This window comes from Mirounga angustirostris, unplaced genomic scaffold (assembly GCF_029215605.1).
Source record: "Mirounga angustirostris isolate CCGP_5_RB_7025 unplaced genomic scaffold, mMirAng1.0.hap1 SCAF_5, whole genome shotgun sequence".
Taxonomy (NCBI): domain Eukaryota; kingdom Metazoa; phylum Chordata; class Mammalia; order Carnivora; family Phocidae; genus Mirounga; species Mirounga angustirostris.
Window position 1 is genome coordinate 55,813,753 of NW_026991713.1, and position 18,107 is coordinate 55,831,859.

The window sequence follows — 18,107 nt, forward strand, 5'->3', positions numbered from 1 at the left end:
AACTTCTAATGCCATAGAATCCTTTTGGGACAGGCCCATCAGCATTTGTTATAATTAATTATTTGTGTTTTCATTAACTTCCTATAGTATATTCTCATTAGGGGAAATAAAGATTGTGTCCAAATTCCTGTTCTTAAGATAGGTCTTGGCTTTTAAAAATTTTACCACTGCATTAAATAATTTAATGTTCTAGGAAAAACTGTTCAAATGAACTTTATTTTTAATAACTTACTTAAGAAATACCTGAAAAAAATCAATATACTTTATATAAATTATTTTTTTGTACAGACTCATAAAATCATAGATGAGAGCTCTTAATATTGGATGATAATAAAAATTCAAAAATGAATTCACAACTTTTAATACAGGGAAGCCTGTGTCTCTAGGACTTTCCCCTTTAATATTAGAAAATATAAATTTTTATCAGAACTCCAGTAAGTTTTTTTCCACGATGGGTCTTTGAATGTAAGAAAGACTCTTAACTCAAGCATCACTGGGAGGACTTGCACAGAGTCCCCTAAAGAAAGGAAGCTTCTGAGATGTTCCTAGGGCAAAGGTCTTGAAGGGCATCCTTTAAAAAAAAAAGTTGTTTGGGAAACCAAACTAGCCAATTTGGGACACTTTAAGAAAAGTTCTCCGTACACTGTACAAGAGTTAGAAAAGCATTAAAATTAGCATTACCTAATAAGCCAAGAGCTAAAAGAAAATTCTGCTATCACATGTAAAGCATCTCAACAGCTGAAATATAATCTCTAGTATTAATACTTCATTTCTCTGGGCTTCTTGGACAAATGTATCCCATTCATGGTTCCTAATTAGGTACAGCCCTAGACAAAATTGTAAAGAAAGCCAAGTCTGTCTCTTTTTCTGTGTCTTTACCCTCTTCTGATTAGCAACCACATAGGTTCTCCTGCAAGCCATTTGGACTTTTATAGAACACTGACTCTAAAATGCCAATGACACCTTATGTGATACTCCTGGAGGTGAAGGTGTATTGACATTGCAGAAGAGAACTTCAGGGAGACAATCATGTCTGAGCACATAGTTAGTTAATCTCTAATAGTTAGATTTCAAGGAGCACTCCAATACTGGGCAGGGATATTAACCTTTATGAATCAGAAAGTAAGGTGACTGATTTATACATCTACATAAAGACAAATATTTTTTCCTAAATTTGGACCAATGAAGAAAGGAGGGGAGAAGGAGGAAAAGAAAGGAAAGGCAGTGACTGCAGTCAGCTACCTTCAAGAATTACGAGGCAAATTCCATGCAGGCTTCCCCTATTGATCCCAATCTACCAAGGAGAAACCCCTTCTCTGAAAGGCTTTGGAAACTTGCTTCTTCTGACTCTAGTGGAAAGCAGTGTAGCATAGTGGTTAAGAGGGTGCACTGTGGAGTAAGATTGACTTGAGTTGCAATCCCAGCTTTGACATGGGCAAATTCCTTAGCATCTCCATACCTCAGTTTCCTTGTCTGCAACATGGGGATATCATACAGGGTGATGGTAAGTAATAAATGAGTGAACACACAGCAAATGTTTAGAAAATTGTTAAGAATAGTGAAAGCTTGACAGGGGTTGAATATCCTCACTTGTGAGCCCTCTTACTTCCACTTTGCCATACTCACCTACACAAGGCAAATAACCAGAAAAGAGACATTCTTGATCCTCATGAGGGTGTTAGATAGAGGAACAGTAGTGCTTGTGAGAAAGAAAGAATTGCACTTATTTAATTCACAAAGAAGAAAACTAAGGAATATTTCTGGGAACAGCTTCTAGTTTGCCCAGTAGAAGAAGAAAAGCTAAATGACCAGCAAGAGAGCAGGAGGACTTTATTTATGTGGGCTGTAAGGACGAATGCTCTGACTGAAAAAGGTGTTCAAGTCTGAAAGAATTGTGGGAGCGGAGGAGGTTGCCTGCTGCAGACATGGTTGTGCCAGGGGCAAATGGATAAGCAAGGTGCCCTTGAAAGTTTCTTCAAGCTCTTTGTCAGTATTTCTGAGGGAATCTTTCTGTATGTCTATATAAACATAATAGAAATGTGTAAAGCTTTGGGCTAAAAACTTAAGATTTTAGAACGAAAGTATTTATTCTGCCTTTGCTACAACAGGAGCACAGCGTCATGTTGAAGCTGACCCCATATAACCAAAATTCTTCTTCATTCTCTGTTTGAGAATGATGCGTAATGATATAGTAAAAACTGTAGCTTGATAGAGATCCTTATATTTAGGAATAGAAGCAGAGTTTCTAACGCAAGGGACTTGATTTTGAGAATATTCATGACAATTTGATTCATGATAATTTGATAGACTTGGGTAAACATCAAAAGTGTAAGAGGATGAATCCATAAATAAAAGCAATAAATAACTCATTTATGAGGGCTCTCATGGTTTGGAAATGTAAATTAAATCTCAGAATAGTGTATAGGCCAACTGTTCATCCAAGAAGTGGAAGAAAAATATTCTGTAGAAGAGATCCCAGGAGGAATATATGAGTCTTTTTAGTAAATATGCCTAATGATTCTTTTTGACCTCATGGCATAAATCATAACAAATTGAGTTATGCAGTAACTTTTTGAGATGGCCTAATAAAAGACCTATTAAAAATCTCAGGATATGTATAGTATGCTGTCATAACACAAAGATTAAGGATCTTATATTAAGGTTATAAAATGCTTTTGTTTGTTTTCCTTTTTAAGATTAAATATTATTTTTCTCAGGACAAATAGTTGAGGGTTTCCTTAATTCCAACATTCCATTGGTCAAAAATCCCAGCAGCAGAATGTTTCTGTAGGGAACTCACTTTATCTCCCTGAAACATGAAAAGAAAACAGCAACGTGGGAGTTAAGTAACAGGAACTAGAATCTACACAGGACTTTGCAGTCACACAATACTACTGTTCAGCATTGTGTCAGTCTTCACCTGTTTTACTGACCAACACCATGAGGTAATGTGCGCCAAAGCTATGGCACGTATGACCTCCCTGTCAGACTTCTAACTACCTTGCATCCTCCATAACAAACTCTCAATCATTTGGATTTCTGCATTTCTGACAGGGTGGGCTATTTTTTATGTGTTGAGATTGCCAGCAGGGTCTTAGTAATACTGCTGGCTACAGAAAAAGAAGGGAACAGACATTGAAGGAAGAGAATGTGCCCTGAAGTCTTTAAAGGAACGGAGAAACTGGAGACCATTGAAAGGATCTTTTGCTGGGGAAGGATACACTACTGAGGAGAATCTGGAGGAGGTCAGAGCCCTGAGTCTTCACCCTTTTCCGACCCCACCTCAGGGCTCCCAGCTCCCAGTGGCTCCCAGCTCCACCTAGGTGATTTCTAGGGTATCCAGTTGTGTTCACAATATGCATTCTCCTCAGAGCGCGTATTCCTAGTGGGTGACTTGAGAAGTGGGTAAAATAAAAGATAGCATATGTGTAATTTGTGGTTAAATGAATAGAATGTTCAGATAACATTGTTTGTTTTCAATTACAGTAATATCACACAGTTGGCCAACTTGAGAGACACAGATGGGTGGTTATCTTCATTTTTCTAACTATTTTCTAAAGAGTTAGGACATGTTCATAGCAGGGCGTTTATAAAGTAAGATTCTAGTCTCTGTTCTCTAAGTAAAGCATTGAACTTTTTGTGAGAAAGGCGGGTTATCTATTTCTTCTAAAATGCCTTAATGAATGTGAAAAGATATGGTTAGGTTACAGAGTATGGCAACATTTGCTTTTGGCACCATTATCTGGGGATTTTTGTGCTTTTCTTCCTCCTTTCCCTTATCTCTTTTCCCTTTTCACAGTTCACACTTACACAAACTGTGTCATTCATTGTAATGATAAAGCAAGTACTGAGTGTTTAGCTTTCATTCTTGCCCTGGGATGTTAAAACTGACAGCTTAGCACCTCTATTACTTTTTATCGGTGAGTCATTGCCCTTGCCAACACTCAAGATAAGAAAGTCTCACACTTGCCAGAGGGAGAAAAAAAAAAAACAGGAAAGCTGAAAAGAGAACTGGGGCTGGGTTATACTAACCACAAAATGGGCGATAGGAGGCTGTTTTAAAAATGGATGGGAATTGCCATTCACCAGGACAAAGTTATTAATGAGAAACTGTCTGAAGTGATTTAGGTCATTTCCAATAGAGTCAATTTTCAACTACCCAGTTAACCAGTGTAAACCTCTGAAGGAGTACAGAAACCCAGCACTTGATCTCATTTTAATTCAAATGTTAAAAGACCTCCACTCAAAATGAATCTGGCTCCTTCACACTAAATCCTTATTTATGAGAGATTAGCCACAAGAACAGAGAATCAACATTTGATACTAATATATTTGTGTGGGTGTGTATGTGTGTACACAGATAAACTACCTCATAAGAAGATCGGAGAATTCAATGACACATTAAAACTGTTCCTGGACCACTGTTATTCAGTGATAATTTTGAGGAGATTAAAAGATTTTTATGTTCCTTTTCCTCCTCTATTACAGACCATCATTCCTGGGACTCTGTCTCCATTCCTACTGTCTACATACATACAAAAGAAGCTGCACAGGGGTGTGAGGAACCTGCTCATTCAGTAGCCACTCCATGGAAGTTCTGTCCTATGGTTCATAAAGGGTTTGAGAAGTCTGGGAAAATAGTAAAGTGATTTAAAGTTCCCATGTAGAGCTAGTTCCTCCTTCTATTGACTGAATGGTTGAGGTCATATTGAGATGGAGAATAGCCATATTTAATGTGTGCTAAAACCATTTCATGTCTTCATAGTTTGCTCCCTCAATGACCATGTGAAGTTCTGAGCAAGCATAAGCCACATCCATAAAACATCCTTTGCTGATTGATTCCCACTTACAATTACTTTGAAGTGAAATAAGAATTTCGAGATGCTTGCAGAGCAATCTGTGTGAAGAAGTCTCCTAATCTATAATTTCTCCCCAGTTATTCAACTGTCTTGCCCATATCTAATCTGATAGCACTGTTTTAGTAATTACCTTTTAAGAATCTTTCCCAAGTTTCACATTCATCATTAGCTTTCATTAAGCTATCAAATTCATTATTCATTACAAGGAATAAAGCTACTTTCTGGTTGCACTCAGATTCATTTGGTTAACACAATATTTAATTCATTTGTGTAATTATAGATATAAACAAGCCTGGAACTACTATGGATCAACATCCTATTAGAAGGAGCAAACATGTGAAGGATGTACTGAGGAGGGGCTGATAACCTCTAGATTTCAACTACTCGTAGGTATTAGTCAATAAATCTTACAGAAGGAATAGAGTGACAGCTAATCCAGTGAACTGATAATGGAAATCAGATTTTTAAATTTAAATTTTTTATTGTATTCCCAATTTACAGATGGAGAAACTGAGGTACTGAAATTTTAAGTAACTTAATGAACATCACAAATCTGCTAAAATCCTTAAAGGATATACAGGAAACATGATTATATGGAAATTCTAAGCATTATCTAGGAAGTAGCAGAGTAAAATGGCCAATTACGTTCCAGTGAATAGTGGATGTGCTGAAAGCGTGAGGGATAGTTAAAAGAGGATTCAAGGAAGCCTTCTTCAAAAAGAGGAATGCTTAGGTTGAAGTGCAAACCAACCAGACAGAAGAGAGACAGAGGCCCCTGGGGATGAAAGAGAGCCAAAGGCAATGAGGGCAGCATGGGAAAAGAATTGCCAGTAGTTCCTAAAATAAAAGGAACATGATTAAATAAAATGAATTAAAGAGGTGAGTAGAAGCCCAATACAAAGACTATGTTATGCTAGAGAATTTAAACTTTGCTCTGAGAACAGTAGGAATTAGGCTTTTGAGTCACAGGCTCAGATTTGAGCTTTTGGCTTATCATGTTGAGTGCACTATGGAGAAAGGACTGCAATGCCAGATAGGAAGGAGGCTGTAGCAGTAATCCAAGCAAGAGCTGATGGTGGTCTGAGTTTGCATTGCATCTATGGAGATGGAGAGAAGATATACATTTAGTTGCTACCTTCATTAGGACTTACTAATTGATTGAATGTAGAGGTGATGGTGACAATGAGGAAATATTAAGGGTGAATGAGGTTTCTGGAGTAGTTGACATCTGGATAGAGGGAGGTATCATTCCTCGAAATAAGAAACTCACGAGGAAAAGGAGTAAGGCTCAGGGGTGAGGAAATTTAATTCTAGACATGTTATATTTGAATATCCAGTTTGGGAGTGGTTGAATATATGTCTAGAGTTTAGGAGAAAGATGTGGGCTAGAAATATGGATATGGTAAATATCAGCACATAGGTGTGAATAAAATTCACAGAAAATGAAATAAAGGAAGTGGAAAATGGGGAAAGAAACTGAGCCAAACGTCCTCAAAATGGTAGCCCATTTCTGACTATCTCTGTCATATGGGTGATATGTCAATTAGCAAGTCACCACACTTATACATAAGGGCATGTGTATAATGGCATACTTTTTTTTTTTTAAAGATTTTATTTATTTATTCATGAGAGACACAGAGAGAGAGAGAGGCAGAGGGAGAAGCAGGCTCCCAAGGAGCAGGGAGCCCGATACAGGACTCGATCCCAGAACCCTGGGATCATGACCCGAGCTGAAGGCAGACGCTTAACCATCTGAGCCACCCAGGCGCCCTATAATGGCATACTTTTTAAAAACTCCAATGCACTAGGCCTGACTTTCCTTACATGAAACAGATGGAGAAGACTGAGCTGGAAAATCCATAGCATGACTGTGGTATTTCTGGACCACTCCAAGTAGGCAGAATGATCATTCAAAACCAAGGTGCCATCATTATAAATATTTCCTAGTTGTACATCATCAAAAAAAAAAGTGGTGGAGTTGACACCAACGGTAGCTGGAAGGAAGAGGATAGGATATCCTATCTAAAGTGTTCTTCAAAGTGAATCTTTTCTCTCCCTCAAAAATGGGTGGGCTTTTACACGTGATTTGCTACCGTGGAAATTAAAAAGCACTAGAATTGGAGTTAAAGTCTCCACTCTACAAAATATCTCCACTCCTCAATAATGAACAGGTTTAAACAGCCCCTAAGGAATGCTTTGGCAGGGAGAAAAAAAAAAAAAAAAAAAAAGGAATGCTTTGGCAGACAACATAAGAAACAATCACTGCAGAAGTTGAATTTTAAAATAAGCTTCCTCTTTTTACCACAACAGGTTAGTTACTTTCTCTGGGTATATATCCTCACCTAGAGGAGCAGGGTGTTCACAGATGAACTGTGGGGTTTAAGAGTTAAGTTAGAACACAGACTTCACTGGTGAAGTCCCATACGCCTGAATCCATCCCCCACCCCGACCCCACGCAGGTAGACAAGTACTTCTAGCCTGGTAGCGTTCTCAATCAGAATTTGTCATCACTCAAAGCCCAGGTAGACCACGGTGCCTATGTTAATCTTTTCCTTAAAGGTCCTGGTTTTTACTTTGCCTTGAAATAACTGTGACTATTTTTATTATTTCTAGCTATTGCATACACTCTGATTGCCATCACAACTTATTAGAAGGTCATTTCCCATAATTTCCCCCAGCTCTATCCAGTGCACTAAGGCTGGCTATTTGTAACGCAATATACCATTTCCAAAAACTTTTACATTTTACTGTTTTTATTTTTTGAGCCGATATGTACGGGGAAAATCGACCAATATTAATGTTAGAACAACTGTATTTTCACTGAAACCACTGTTTCATCTGTGGATGGTAGGATAATTTCTAATTTTTTAAAAAATTTGGAATTTAAAGTTTTCCTGATAACTGAGCTAACTTTACTCCCCTCACGTTCGCCAAAATACCTCCAACTCCGAAAGCTGGCCTAATAGTTGTTCAGTTGTTTGCACATTCCCTTTTTCTCTTCAACTCCATTTGATATATGTTTCCCAGGACGTAGTGGAGACGGCTGGCCAGAGAGGCTGGAAAATATAACTCCGAATTTCCTACAATCTCAGCTCCACTTTCTCCCGCGCTCCCGCCCGGGTCTGGAGGCCTGTTGTTATCACGTGGCCTCGGGGCGACGGGGCCCGGCCGGCCAATGGACGCGCGGCAGCTCCGCAAGCCCCGCCTCCCGACTCCACCGCGCCGGGACTTTGCGCACTAACGCAGGGAGGAGGCGAAAAAGTTTCTTTGCGGGCGAGAGGGACTTCGGAGCACCGACGCCGCTCGGGCTGCGGGGCCGCCGCAGCTGGCCGTCCTCTCTGGTTTCCCTCTCGCTGCTCCGGGGCATGAAAGGGCTTAGCTGCTGGGCGTAAAAGAAAGGAGTTTGCCGAGAAGCGCAAGACGAGGGCGCGCGCACGCGGCTCCAAGCGCGGGCGGCCACTCTCGGCTGCAAGTTTGTGCCGGGCCGCCAGCGCGCGCCGGCTGCGGAGCGCCGGGCAGAGCGAGAGGCCGCAAGGGCGCGATGGGCGCACCGAGGCTCCGCGCGCCGTCGGTGGCACTGGGACTGCTGCTGGGTGCGGTGCTGGGACGCCTGGGCCCGGCTGAGGGCGGCGGTCGCGGCGGCCCGGGGGCGCTGGGGCAGCCTTCCGGGGTCGCCGCCGAGCGCCTGTGTCCCGCTCCCTGCCGCTGCCTCAGGGACCTCCTGGACTGCAGCCGCCAGCGGCTGGCGCGCCTTCCCGAGTCGCTCCCGCCCTGGGTCGCTCGCCTGTAAGTATTCTTGAGGGCGGAGGGGGAGCCGCTCGGGATTCGCGAGGGGCCGGGGCGCTGGGCGCGCGGTTGCCTTTTCTGGGGCAGTTACTCCTGACCCAGGCCTCAGGCGGCACTCGGTGGAGATGGAAAAGGAGACGTCGAGGCCTCAGTCGCCCTACCCTAGTGCCTAGCGAGCCGCGCAGTGGGCCCTGGGCTTGCCGCTCGCTGGCCGCAGGTGGGCGAGGGAAGGGAGCCACTGACAACTCGGAGGAGTAGAGTCAAAGTCCTGAGCCCAGAGCCTGCCAAATGGATTCAAATGCGCGCCCCTGCGAGGGCGGGACAGGAGAGGTGGCAATCTGCGGGTTACAAGAGCTCGCAGTTCTCCCAGAGTGTAAGGTCCTGTGGCTCAACTACAGTTTCTAACTGGCTCAGGCCCCCTTTCCTGTTCCCAACCAGTAACTGAATGAGCTCCTTTCATTTGAGAAGGCCCCTCAACAAAGGTCCGTCACTGTCCAAGCTATAGTAGACACCGTTTTATTGTTCTCTCCCCTGTGCTTAATGTCGCTATAGGAAGTTCCAGAAAGCCTCAACCAAATTGTAACACATCCTCGTTCCAGTAAGAAGTTGGCGAAACTAGGGGCGCCTGGGTGGCTCAGATGGTTAAGCGTCTGCCTTCGGCTCGGGTCATGATCCCAGGGTCCTGGGATCGAGTCCCACATCGGGCTCCCTGCTCCTTCGGAGCCTGCTTCTCCCTCTGCCTCTCTCTCTCTCTCTCTCTCTCTCTCTCTGTCTGTCTCTCATGAATAAATAAATAAAATCTTTAAAAAAAAAAAAAAAAAGAAGGCGAAACTAATCAGTAGATGTGGAAGGAAAGGAGCTAGAGGTTTCAGAACGAAGGGCGTGATTTCTATAGCTTCTCAGCAAACAGTTTAGAAGGACTGGGCGCTGTTATGCAAGTTTTTGGATGCTAGCTGTGAAGTCTGAAAACCTTAATCACTGCCAACTGCGTGGAAGAACAAGGAAGAGAATGTAGTTTAGTTAGAAAGGCTGATTCTTTCCAAACGTCGTCTCCTTATTCTCTCCCAGCCCTAGTTTTGTTAAAATTGGTGGACTTTTGTAAAATGTAAACAATTACAACTTGTGTTTCTTAAAAAAAAAAAAAAGTTATCTTGTCTAAAAGAAATTAAAGTGAGGTCCATCCTTAACCTTTGGGCCTAGCAGAATTGCAATGGAAATTCTACATTCTTAAAACAATTCTACTAGACTGTCCTAACATCCTACTAATAGTAGTAGGAAGTTTGGTTCCATAGTTTAAGAAATTGTGTTTTTAAATCATTGTGCTAATCAGAATCTTTATTTGTGAATTATGGGATGGTTGGCCATCAAAAACATACTCTTTGTGTTAATAAACCTTAGTTTAATAAAAAAAAAAGTGGAATTAGAGTTTTAGATTTTCTGATCTCTTATCATGGGATGTCGATTGTAGTTTTTTGGTTTTGTTTTATAATTGAAGAAGGAGATAAGGGCTTTAACCTAAAGCAGGAAGACTTTCAATTAGTTGTGGCTAATTCTGTTCAATTGCCTCTTGTGGAGGTCATGCTGCCTTATTCATGAAATGTGAATGGTTCTATTGACAACATATGGAACTGAACATTTGAATGACTGGAGGTGAACATGTGTAAATAATAGAGAGATGAGAAAAAGAAAATGAATAGCTCTTCCTGGAGTGTGTTTAGAAATGCTTGAATGATTCACCAAATTTAGCTTATATTAGTAGTTTCTCATTGTCAAGTATAGGTCATGCCAGTGTATATATTTTTTGTGTGAATTTGGATGTCTTTAAAAATATATATATTGTGTGTGTGAATTTGGATGTCTTAAAAAAATACATATTTTTTGTGTGAATTTGGATGTCTTAAAAAAAAAAAACAACTTGGTATTGATTAAAAGTTGAGTTAAACCAAAAGGGTTTTGATACCTATTTAAACATTGTCTTAAAAGTAGCTGACCTAATTAGGATTTCGTTTTGCAGATAATTTGGTGGTACACTAAAAACAAATTACAGTTTATTTGGTTAGCACAATCTTTAATTACATTTCCGCCAGCAGTAAATTGTCTCAATACAAGTCCACATTCCTTAAATATATGTGAAAATAAGTTCCACTTGTATAAATAAGCACTAGGTCTGTTGTCAGAAGCCCCACTGTGATCACTCATTGGACAGCTCTGTCATTCTTGTACTTGTGTGACTTTTAACCAACTTTGTAGTTGTCACCAAACCATGTGGTCTAAATTCTTTATTGTAAATGTTTCTTTTGTTTGTGCCTAAAGCTCTAGAGGTCTCCTCTCTCCACCTTTGAAAGAAGCAGAAAAACACGTGGAATTGGGCTTTAATTCTCTGTTACTTGGTGTTTGGAACAAGAGGCATAAGATAGCTGTTCCTTAAAGTTTACATAATTATAAAAGTGTTTAGGTAGACTGTTCAGAGTTCAGAAATAAGTAGAAAAATACATATTGTTCTTTCCCATATCCTAACTTTGTCTTGGGTAATTAAGGTAGTAAACATTTGCCTTAGGACTAATTTATGAGAGCACCATTTAAGAAAACTGTATCTTTTGTGTCATTTGTTGAATTTGCAAATTAAAAAAAAAAATTTCTCTACGTGTGTATTTTTTTCACTTGTTTAGTTGTAATTTATTGCCTTAATTTCATGTGTGAAAAATTGAATAGTTTGAGCTGTGAGATGATAATGTGGTTCTCTTTTCAAAAAGTGACTTGTAATATTTTGATGAAAGTGGCTTTTAAAACAGTAACTATTTGAAGCTTTGCTTACAACTGCCGTTAAAGGCAGACTTGAGTTTACATCTAGAGTTTGTGCTTACAAAGAGCTCTGAACCCAAAGAGGAGTTGCTTGTTGGAATATGTTACTTAGCCAAAAGAGGGAAAAGTTGCTCAATTGCCAGTGAGAGCTTAATGTATTAAAACCTCACTGGAATTTCAGAATTATTTATCTTATCACGTAGAAATGTTTGCATGAGCTGGGCTGAGGCGAAAGTCCGAAAGGTACTTTCTGCTGCTGAGCCTTCTTTAGCGTTCGCCTGTTATAAATTGTGTGGTCGGTACCAGAATTGGGGCTGGGGTGGGGGGTCATGGTCCTTATGGTTTTCACAGCTGTTTTTCTATATTTTCCAGACTAAAACTTGAACATAGCAGGCTGATTTATGAGTCACTTTGGATCAGTGTCTTAAAACAGCTACAGCCTGGCTTTTTGTTTTTCAGCTTTCCAGATTTCTGCTGAATTAGCAGCTCTGCAGGCCCCAGTGGGATTGATTAAGGAGCTGTGCTGGATTTGCATTTTAAAATTTGACTTGGAAGTCAGATTTCCAAATGCGAAAAGGAGCAAAGTGGTGGCTGGAACTAAATGTTATAAATTAATTATTTTCACATATATTTATTCACTTGCTAATGTGCAGGAGGAGAGACTTTTTTTCTACCTTGTAGAGTTTGATTTTCCAGCATTTGGCCAGCTGAGTTCTAGGTAAATAGTTAACACCTCCCCGCCTTACCACTTATCCATTTATTAACCTCACTACACAAAGTTTTTTGAAAAGGTTTCCTGGGGAAGATGTTCATTAATGGAACTCTGAAAATGAAGAATTTGCTTTTCTTACTGAACGTTCTCATGGGTTTAAGAAAATACCGACATTGTACGACTTGTATTTGTTTTTAATGTGGTCTAGCCATAAAAACAATATAGGGAAGATTTAGGAAAGTGTGACATCCTTTAACTGGAAAGTAATCATTTCTGAAACATAAACTGTATTAAATCTAAATTTAGACACATTAAAAGTTTCATGGCTTTAAGTATTTAGCAGTAAAAGTCACTTAGGTGATTTTTTTTTTTCTCCTACATATAATGTGGTTTTAATAGTACACAAAACTCAGGAATGGAAGTGTGTTGCAATAACTAAAATATTTAAGGTTACCAGCTCCCACTTCTGGATCAGAAATGAGTGGTCCCCAGCATGTGTACATTTCTCAGAAGGCAGTTTCCCATTTTAAAAGTCTTTTGTTGGAGATCTCATCCCATTACTGGTTGGAAAAAAAAAAGTTAAACCCTCTCTTTTCTCATAGGATTGCTCTACGAAATAATCCTCAAAATGAAGTGTGGTTTTCGTTTTTTTCTAATTAAAAAGAAAACCACCTGTATTAAATGTAAATGCCAGATCTGTTCCCCTTTTCCCTTTAAACATTGAAACAATAGGGGATGCAGTTTTCTGCTTGTTCAATGTTCTTTAGTTAAGTGGATCCAAATGAGACTTTCTGTTGATTCAGGCAACCTCCCAGGTGAAGGACTCTTTTCACTCGTTGTTTTTGAAACCCTGTGGGAAATCTGTGACTGTCTGTGGTGCTAAAAGCACACAGGTTTTGTTTGAATCCTAACATGAGCTGTTGGGCTCACGGGTTCCTTGATGAACTCCAGACGGACGTGAGCTGGGCTGTGAGGGAAAGTGTCTGGCTCCAGCGTGGTGAGCATGCACAGCAGTGGTTGTAATTGCAGGATTTTTATAGTTTAAAGACTGTGCCAGATTTTTTTTCATGTTATAACTCTACCAGAACAAATCTACTCATGTCTGTTACTGTCTGGTAGGTCTTTAGGCAAACATGTTTCAAATAAAACCTTTGCAGATTTTTTTGGGGGGGGGGGTGAAATAGAGAAATCCAGGTTTATTCACAAAACAAACATGCAAAGACTGAAAGGATCCCTGATTTCTAATTGTTAACTTCATAGACTAGATGAAGTTACACTGTTTCTCTGGGTGTGATTTTTCTGCCTTTCATTTTTGGTTCATGCTTTGTGCCAATTCAGTTTGGTTCTCTAAAACGCTGGTTAGTTAAAAACCTTCATTTTTAAACACTGAGAGAATTCATTTGGTAAGGGTTGGTGAACCTCTTTGGGGGGGAGAGCTTTCAGCCATACTGTTTGTAAGTCTGTTTTTCAGTAGCTGTTCTAGTCATTTCACTTTGAATTCACCACATGGCAGGCACACACTCAGTGTGTCCGCGCAGAAAGGAATGTAAGCAAATATTTACCAGGCTTTCTGTAATATTGTGGAGTCTTAAATGCCAAGATGATGGCCTAGTCTAGGATATTGTATATGTAGGAGTTTTGTTTTGCTTTTTTTAAAAAAAAAATTACGATGTCTTAGGGAAATTGTTACTAAGTTAGATGAAGTCTCTGAGTAAGAAGCAGATTTATTTAATGATTGCAAAGAAATCTGATTATAGGTTCCTAGATAGCCTACTTTGTAGGTGGTTTATGTGGTTTAAATTATACATTATATTATCTGATACTGAGATTTGGGGAATTCAGGAAAGCAGAATTGTTGTTTTTGACTCTCTCGACACATACACACACCATGATACCTTAAGTAATTTGGTGCCTGAACCCAGAGAAACAAATATGTGTGAAGAGCAGTTTCTATTTTGTTTGCCTGTAATAAGAACACTGATGCTTAATTTTATGATAATAATAAAAAGGTTTCTTTAGAGGTTTGAGTTTCAGCAGCCTTCCTAATTAGCCACTTTTCATAGGACATGACTTCATCATATCAGGTTGGAAGTGAGGAGATGGTAGGGGATGGGGAGGGTGAGGCAAAACAGCCCCATTCACAAGAGATCTGTTCACCCTGTGCCAAAACACATCTCCTGAAAATCTGTGGGCTTAAAGCCCTTGAATCTGCCAGTCTCCTGAACTAATTTTGTCCTCAGAATTTGTATTTTTGATTTTGGCAGTTTAGTTGCCATCTAGTTTGGGGATAGGATGAACCAATTATTTCTTACATCGCCACTAGTGTCGTAGAGGAATTTCATAAACCCATTCTGTCTTGCACATCATTAAGCACTATTAGTGATTTTTGGAAACTACTTACAACTTGACTTTTGTTTTCTCATAGGGACTTGAGTCACAACAGATTGTCTTTCATCAAGGCAAATTCCATGAGCCACCTTCAAAATCTTCGAGAAGTGTGAGTCTTACTTTCTATTTGAGATTTGAATAAAATATGCTACTTAACCGTAAAGAACATTTGGATTACAGTAAATTATTTAAAAACTTTTAACTTAGGAGGTATTTTTAAATAACTTTATAAAGTTTTCACCTCTGTGATTTACAGATGACCTAATCAGCCTTTTTCTGTCTTTTTTTTTTTTTTTTTTTTTTGGCGCTTAAAGGAAACTGAACAACAATGAATTGGAGACCATTCCAAATCTAGGACCAGTCTCAGCAAATATTACACTTCTGTCCTTGTAAGTGAATGTTAGCAAGATTTTGCATGTATGTTTGCAGGGACCGTGGGTAGCAGTTCCATATGGGCTAGAGTAAAGGTCTTACAAGCAAAAATGAATACTTTCTTCTGTAGATAATGGAGAAGCATTTTTTAAATTGGTTGACTTGTTCCCCAGCCTCTTTCTTTCCTAAATTTTAAGTAGCATTGTAACAACACACTTTCCACGTTGCTGTCATTGCTGAACTGGTATCCCAGGTTCAGAGACACTGCCTTCACCTCATAGAGACGTGTTTGATTATGTCCTGAAGACTAGGACTAATTCTGCTTATTACTCAGTGGCTGTCATGGGATCTGTGGATTAGGTATTACACAGTTCCTAGTGGAGGGTGATTGGAGCTGTTTTGTGAGAGAAAGTGGGAGTTGGTAACAAGGCACTGGAGTATTCTCTTTTAAGTGTGGCACCTGTAGTAAAAACCGAGGTTCAGAAACATCAAAAATATCAACTTTATACAGTTAAAATTAGGTATGTGATTGAAGTTATAAATACCATTGCATGTTGTTTTGCAAAGATGAGTTTTCAAATAAAATTCTAAATTTTCTGTATTTTTAGGACAGATAACATGTTTATCGTCACGCATTGAAGATGTTTTGGAATAATTTTGACTTTTGGCACTTAAGGGTAGCATTTAGAATGTGCAGTATTTGATTTCTAAAATTTAAGTAGCTTGCCACCTTAATCTTGAATAATTAAAAAATATATCTAAGCCACCGAGGTTAAAATGTTTTCCTTCCTTAAACAAGTTAAGAAAAGCCCACCATTGTTGGTTGCTTCTGGGAAAGGTGTCGTGGGGGTTAAAATTATACAGTAAATTTCAGGAAAGCTGTTCAATTAATTAAAGTGATCACTACCCAATTGCTTACATCTGGTGATTTATAGAGGTTGGTTTTTACGGAGGGCCCAGGTCACCTAAGTCACGGGTGCAGCCGCTGTGTCTGCTTTCCTCTGTTTGAATAAGAACTAAGTGACATTTGATACTGATGTGGTTTTTCCAAAGATCAGACACAGAAAGGAATGAAAGAAAAAGGAGTTGGTATTTGACAAATAAACACTAACTTTAAAAAACATTTTTATGCTAGTATTAATACCTGTTTTCTTTGTCTTTCACATTTGCTTAAGAATTTAGAGTCTAAGTGGAGTACTGGTTTTGGTATCTTAAACAGCTTTAGCTATTCTCATTTGACCAGTGGGGCCTTTCTAAATCCCAGAGAATGCTGCTTCCCCCTGCTGATCTTGCCCTATGTATTGGCAGATTCTGTCAGCATGTTCAAGAGAGTCTTGAGTTGAGGGTCATTGTGTGCTTCATGGCTGAGAGGGTCCACAGGGGAGTTTTGGAATCTGGGTGGGGTGGAGAAAACAGTCTTCCCTTTGGCTTGATATAGAGTTGAAATCCTAAGAACTTGTAAGGAAATTAGAAACTTTCATTGGAAATAAATAACCTAGTGATTTTATACTTCCAAGCTTTCATTTATAATTAGAAAACTGAAATTCAGTCTGGAAAGATGGAAACCTTCAAAATTTGAACTGTTCTCCCTATTTTCATTTGTTTCACTCTAGTGAGTGCTAAGTAATCTTTACTGACCTTGAATAATCTCACTTTTCTTTCTCCTTAATCTGTTGCATTACATCTGACCAGGGATTATTTTGTTCATTTTATGTAATGGTAGATCCTATTTATTACCTAGATTGCATAGCATCTGCAGAGGGTTATTTATATGGGATGGGACTGCTAATTCAATATGGGTAGTGAAAAATTGTTTTCATACCTATGAAATATGTTGAAAAATGTATTTCTCTGGCTGTTTTCTTCTACAAATGTGTTTTGCCTGTAGGCCTCTTTGGATTGCAATACACAGTCATTGTTTCTAAAGCACCATTAATTTCTGTCTTGTGTTATATAGGGTAGAGCATTTTCTTTTATATAGAAGCACTTGAACATCAGAGCTAAAAATCAGTACTTATATTTCTGAAATTTCAAAGGAAATCGTTAAAGTACATACCATGGCTTAGGTTAGAAAATTGCTATGGCACCACGGTTAAACACCATGTCTTTCCAAGCAGCTCTCAGGACTGTTTGACTTTTATTTGATCAAGGGTTTTTTTGTTTTGTTTTGTTTTTAACATTTTGTGGAGGAAACAGATTTTGGGGGTCATTTGCACAAGTTAAATCATTTGAAAATATGTTAAAAGAAAGGAAAATCAGTTGGAGTCTTGAGCAAAAGATTTAATGTTGGTGCTCCATCCTGTTGCTGATCTGTGCAGTGGGGACCCTTCCCAGCTGGAGGCAGGGAAGTTCACCTGGTGAGACCTTCTTCTTTGCTCATCTTCAGGAGCAAATGGCACCCCATATCCAGAGATGAACATCTGATAATGTTCAGACCACTTCTGATAATGTCAGGGAAGCCTGGTAAAATACCAGGGTCTTGGGATGGTGGTTGAATGAGCATTGAACTCCCGCATTAACAAAGCTCATCTCTAACCTTTTTAGGGGTCTGTTGGAATGTAAAAGACTTGAATAGATTTGTTTTCTTTTGAATCCCACCTAGCATGAGCTCAGAAGTCAACTGACATGCTAGGGGCAGGACATGGTTTGTGGGTTTTGTTTTGTTTCGTCTTTTTTTTTCTCTATCTTGTAGCCTTGGCAGGATGCTATATTTTAAGGGGAAAAATGCACTAATGTTTGGAATGAACATATAATAAAACTGTTGACCCGGCATAAGTAAGTTGATTTTACCAGATGTGGTAGTTTTGGCTTCCTGTGAGGTGGCATGAAGCACTCAAGCATTGGACAGTTTTGAAAACTGTGACTTGAGTTAGGACAGGTTTGACTCCACGGGTCCTATAACATTGTTGAACAAGAGAGTTCTCATTGGTCATTAAAGAAAGCTGGTTAGGTCTTAGTCTTGACATTGATGGTTTATATAATATTGCCCAACAAGTAAGTACTTGCCTGTAAGTTAGAATTGAAAAGATTTAGGTCCCCAAATGTCAAAGGAGTACCCAGATTACTAGTTTAAAAATGTAGATTTCCTGACCCTATCCCTAGAGATTCTGAATGGATGGGGTGGGGTGGGGCCCAGAAATATCCATTTTAACACATCTACCTTACCGGTTCTGATTAGATATTGCATA

General features: G+C 39.4%; 1 protein-coding gene across 2 annotated transcripts in view; it reads left to right on the top strand.

Annotated features, from left to right (window-relative positions):
* Window positions 1–8,127: 8,127 nt before the first annotated feature.
* Window positions 8,128–18,107, top strand: part of LRIG3 (leucine rich repeats and immunoglobulin like domains 3) — a 43,942-nt gene continuing 33,962 nt past the window's right edge. Inside the window, exons 1-3 of one of the 2 annotated variants that reach the window (XM_064590973.1) lie at window positions 8,128–8,645; window positions 14,585–14,656; window positions 14,862–14,936. In XM_064590973.1, the coding sequence (XP_064447043.1) occupies window positions 8,401–8,645; window positions 14,585–14,656; window positions 14,862–14,936 (392 nt within the window). In that variant the 5' untranslated portion in view covers window positions 8,128–8,400. The remainder of the gene's footprint in view (window positions 8,646–14,584; window positions 14,657–14,861; window positions 14,937–18,107) is intronic. The other variant, XM_045873074.3, reaches the window with a different exon arrangement.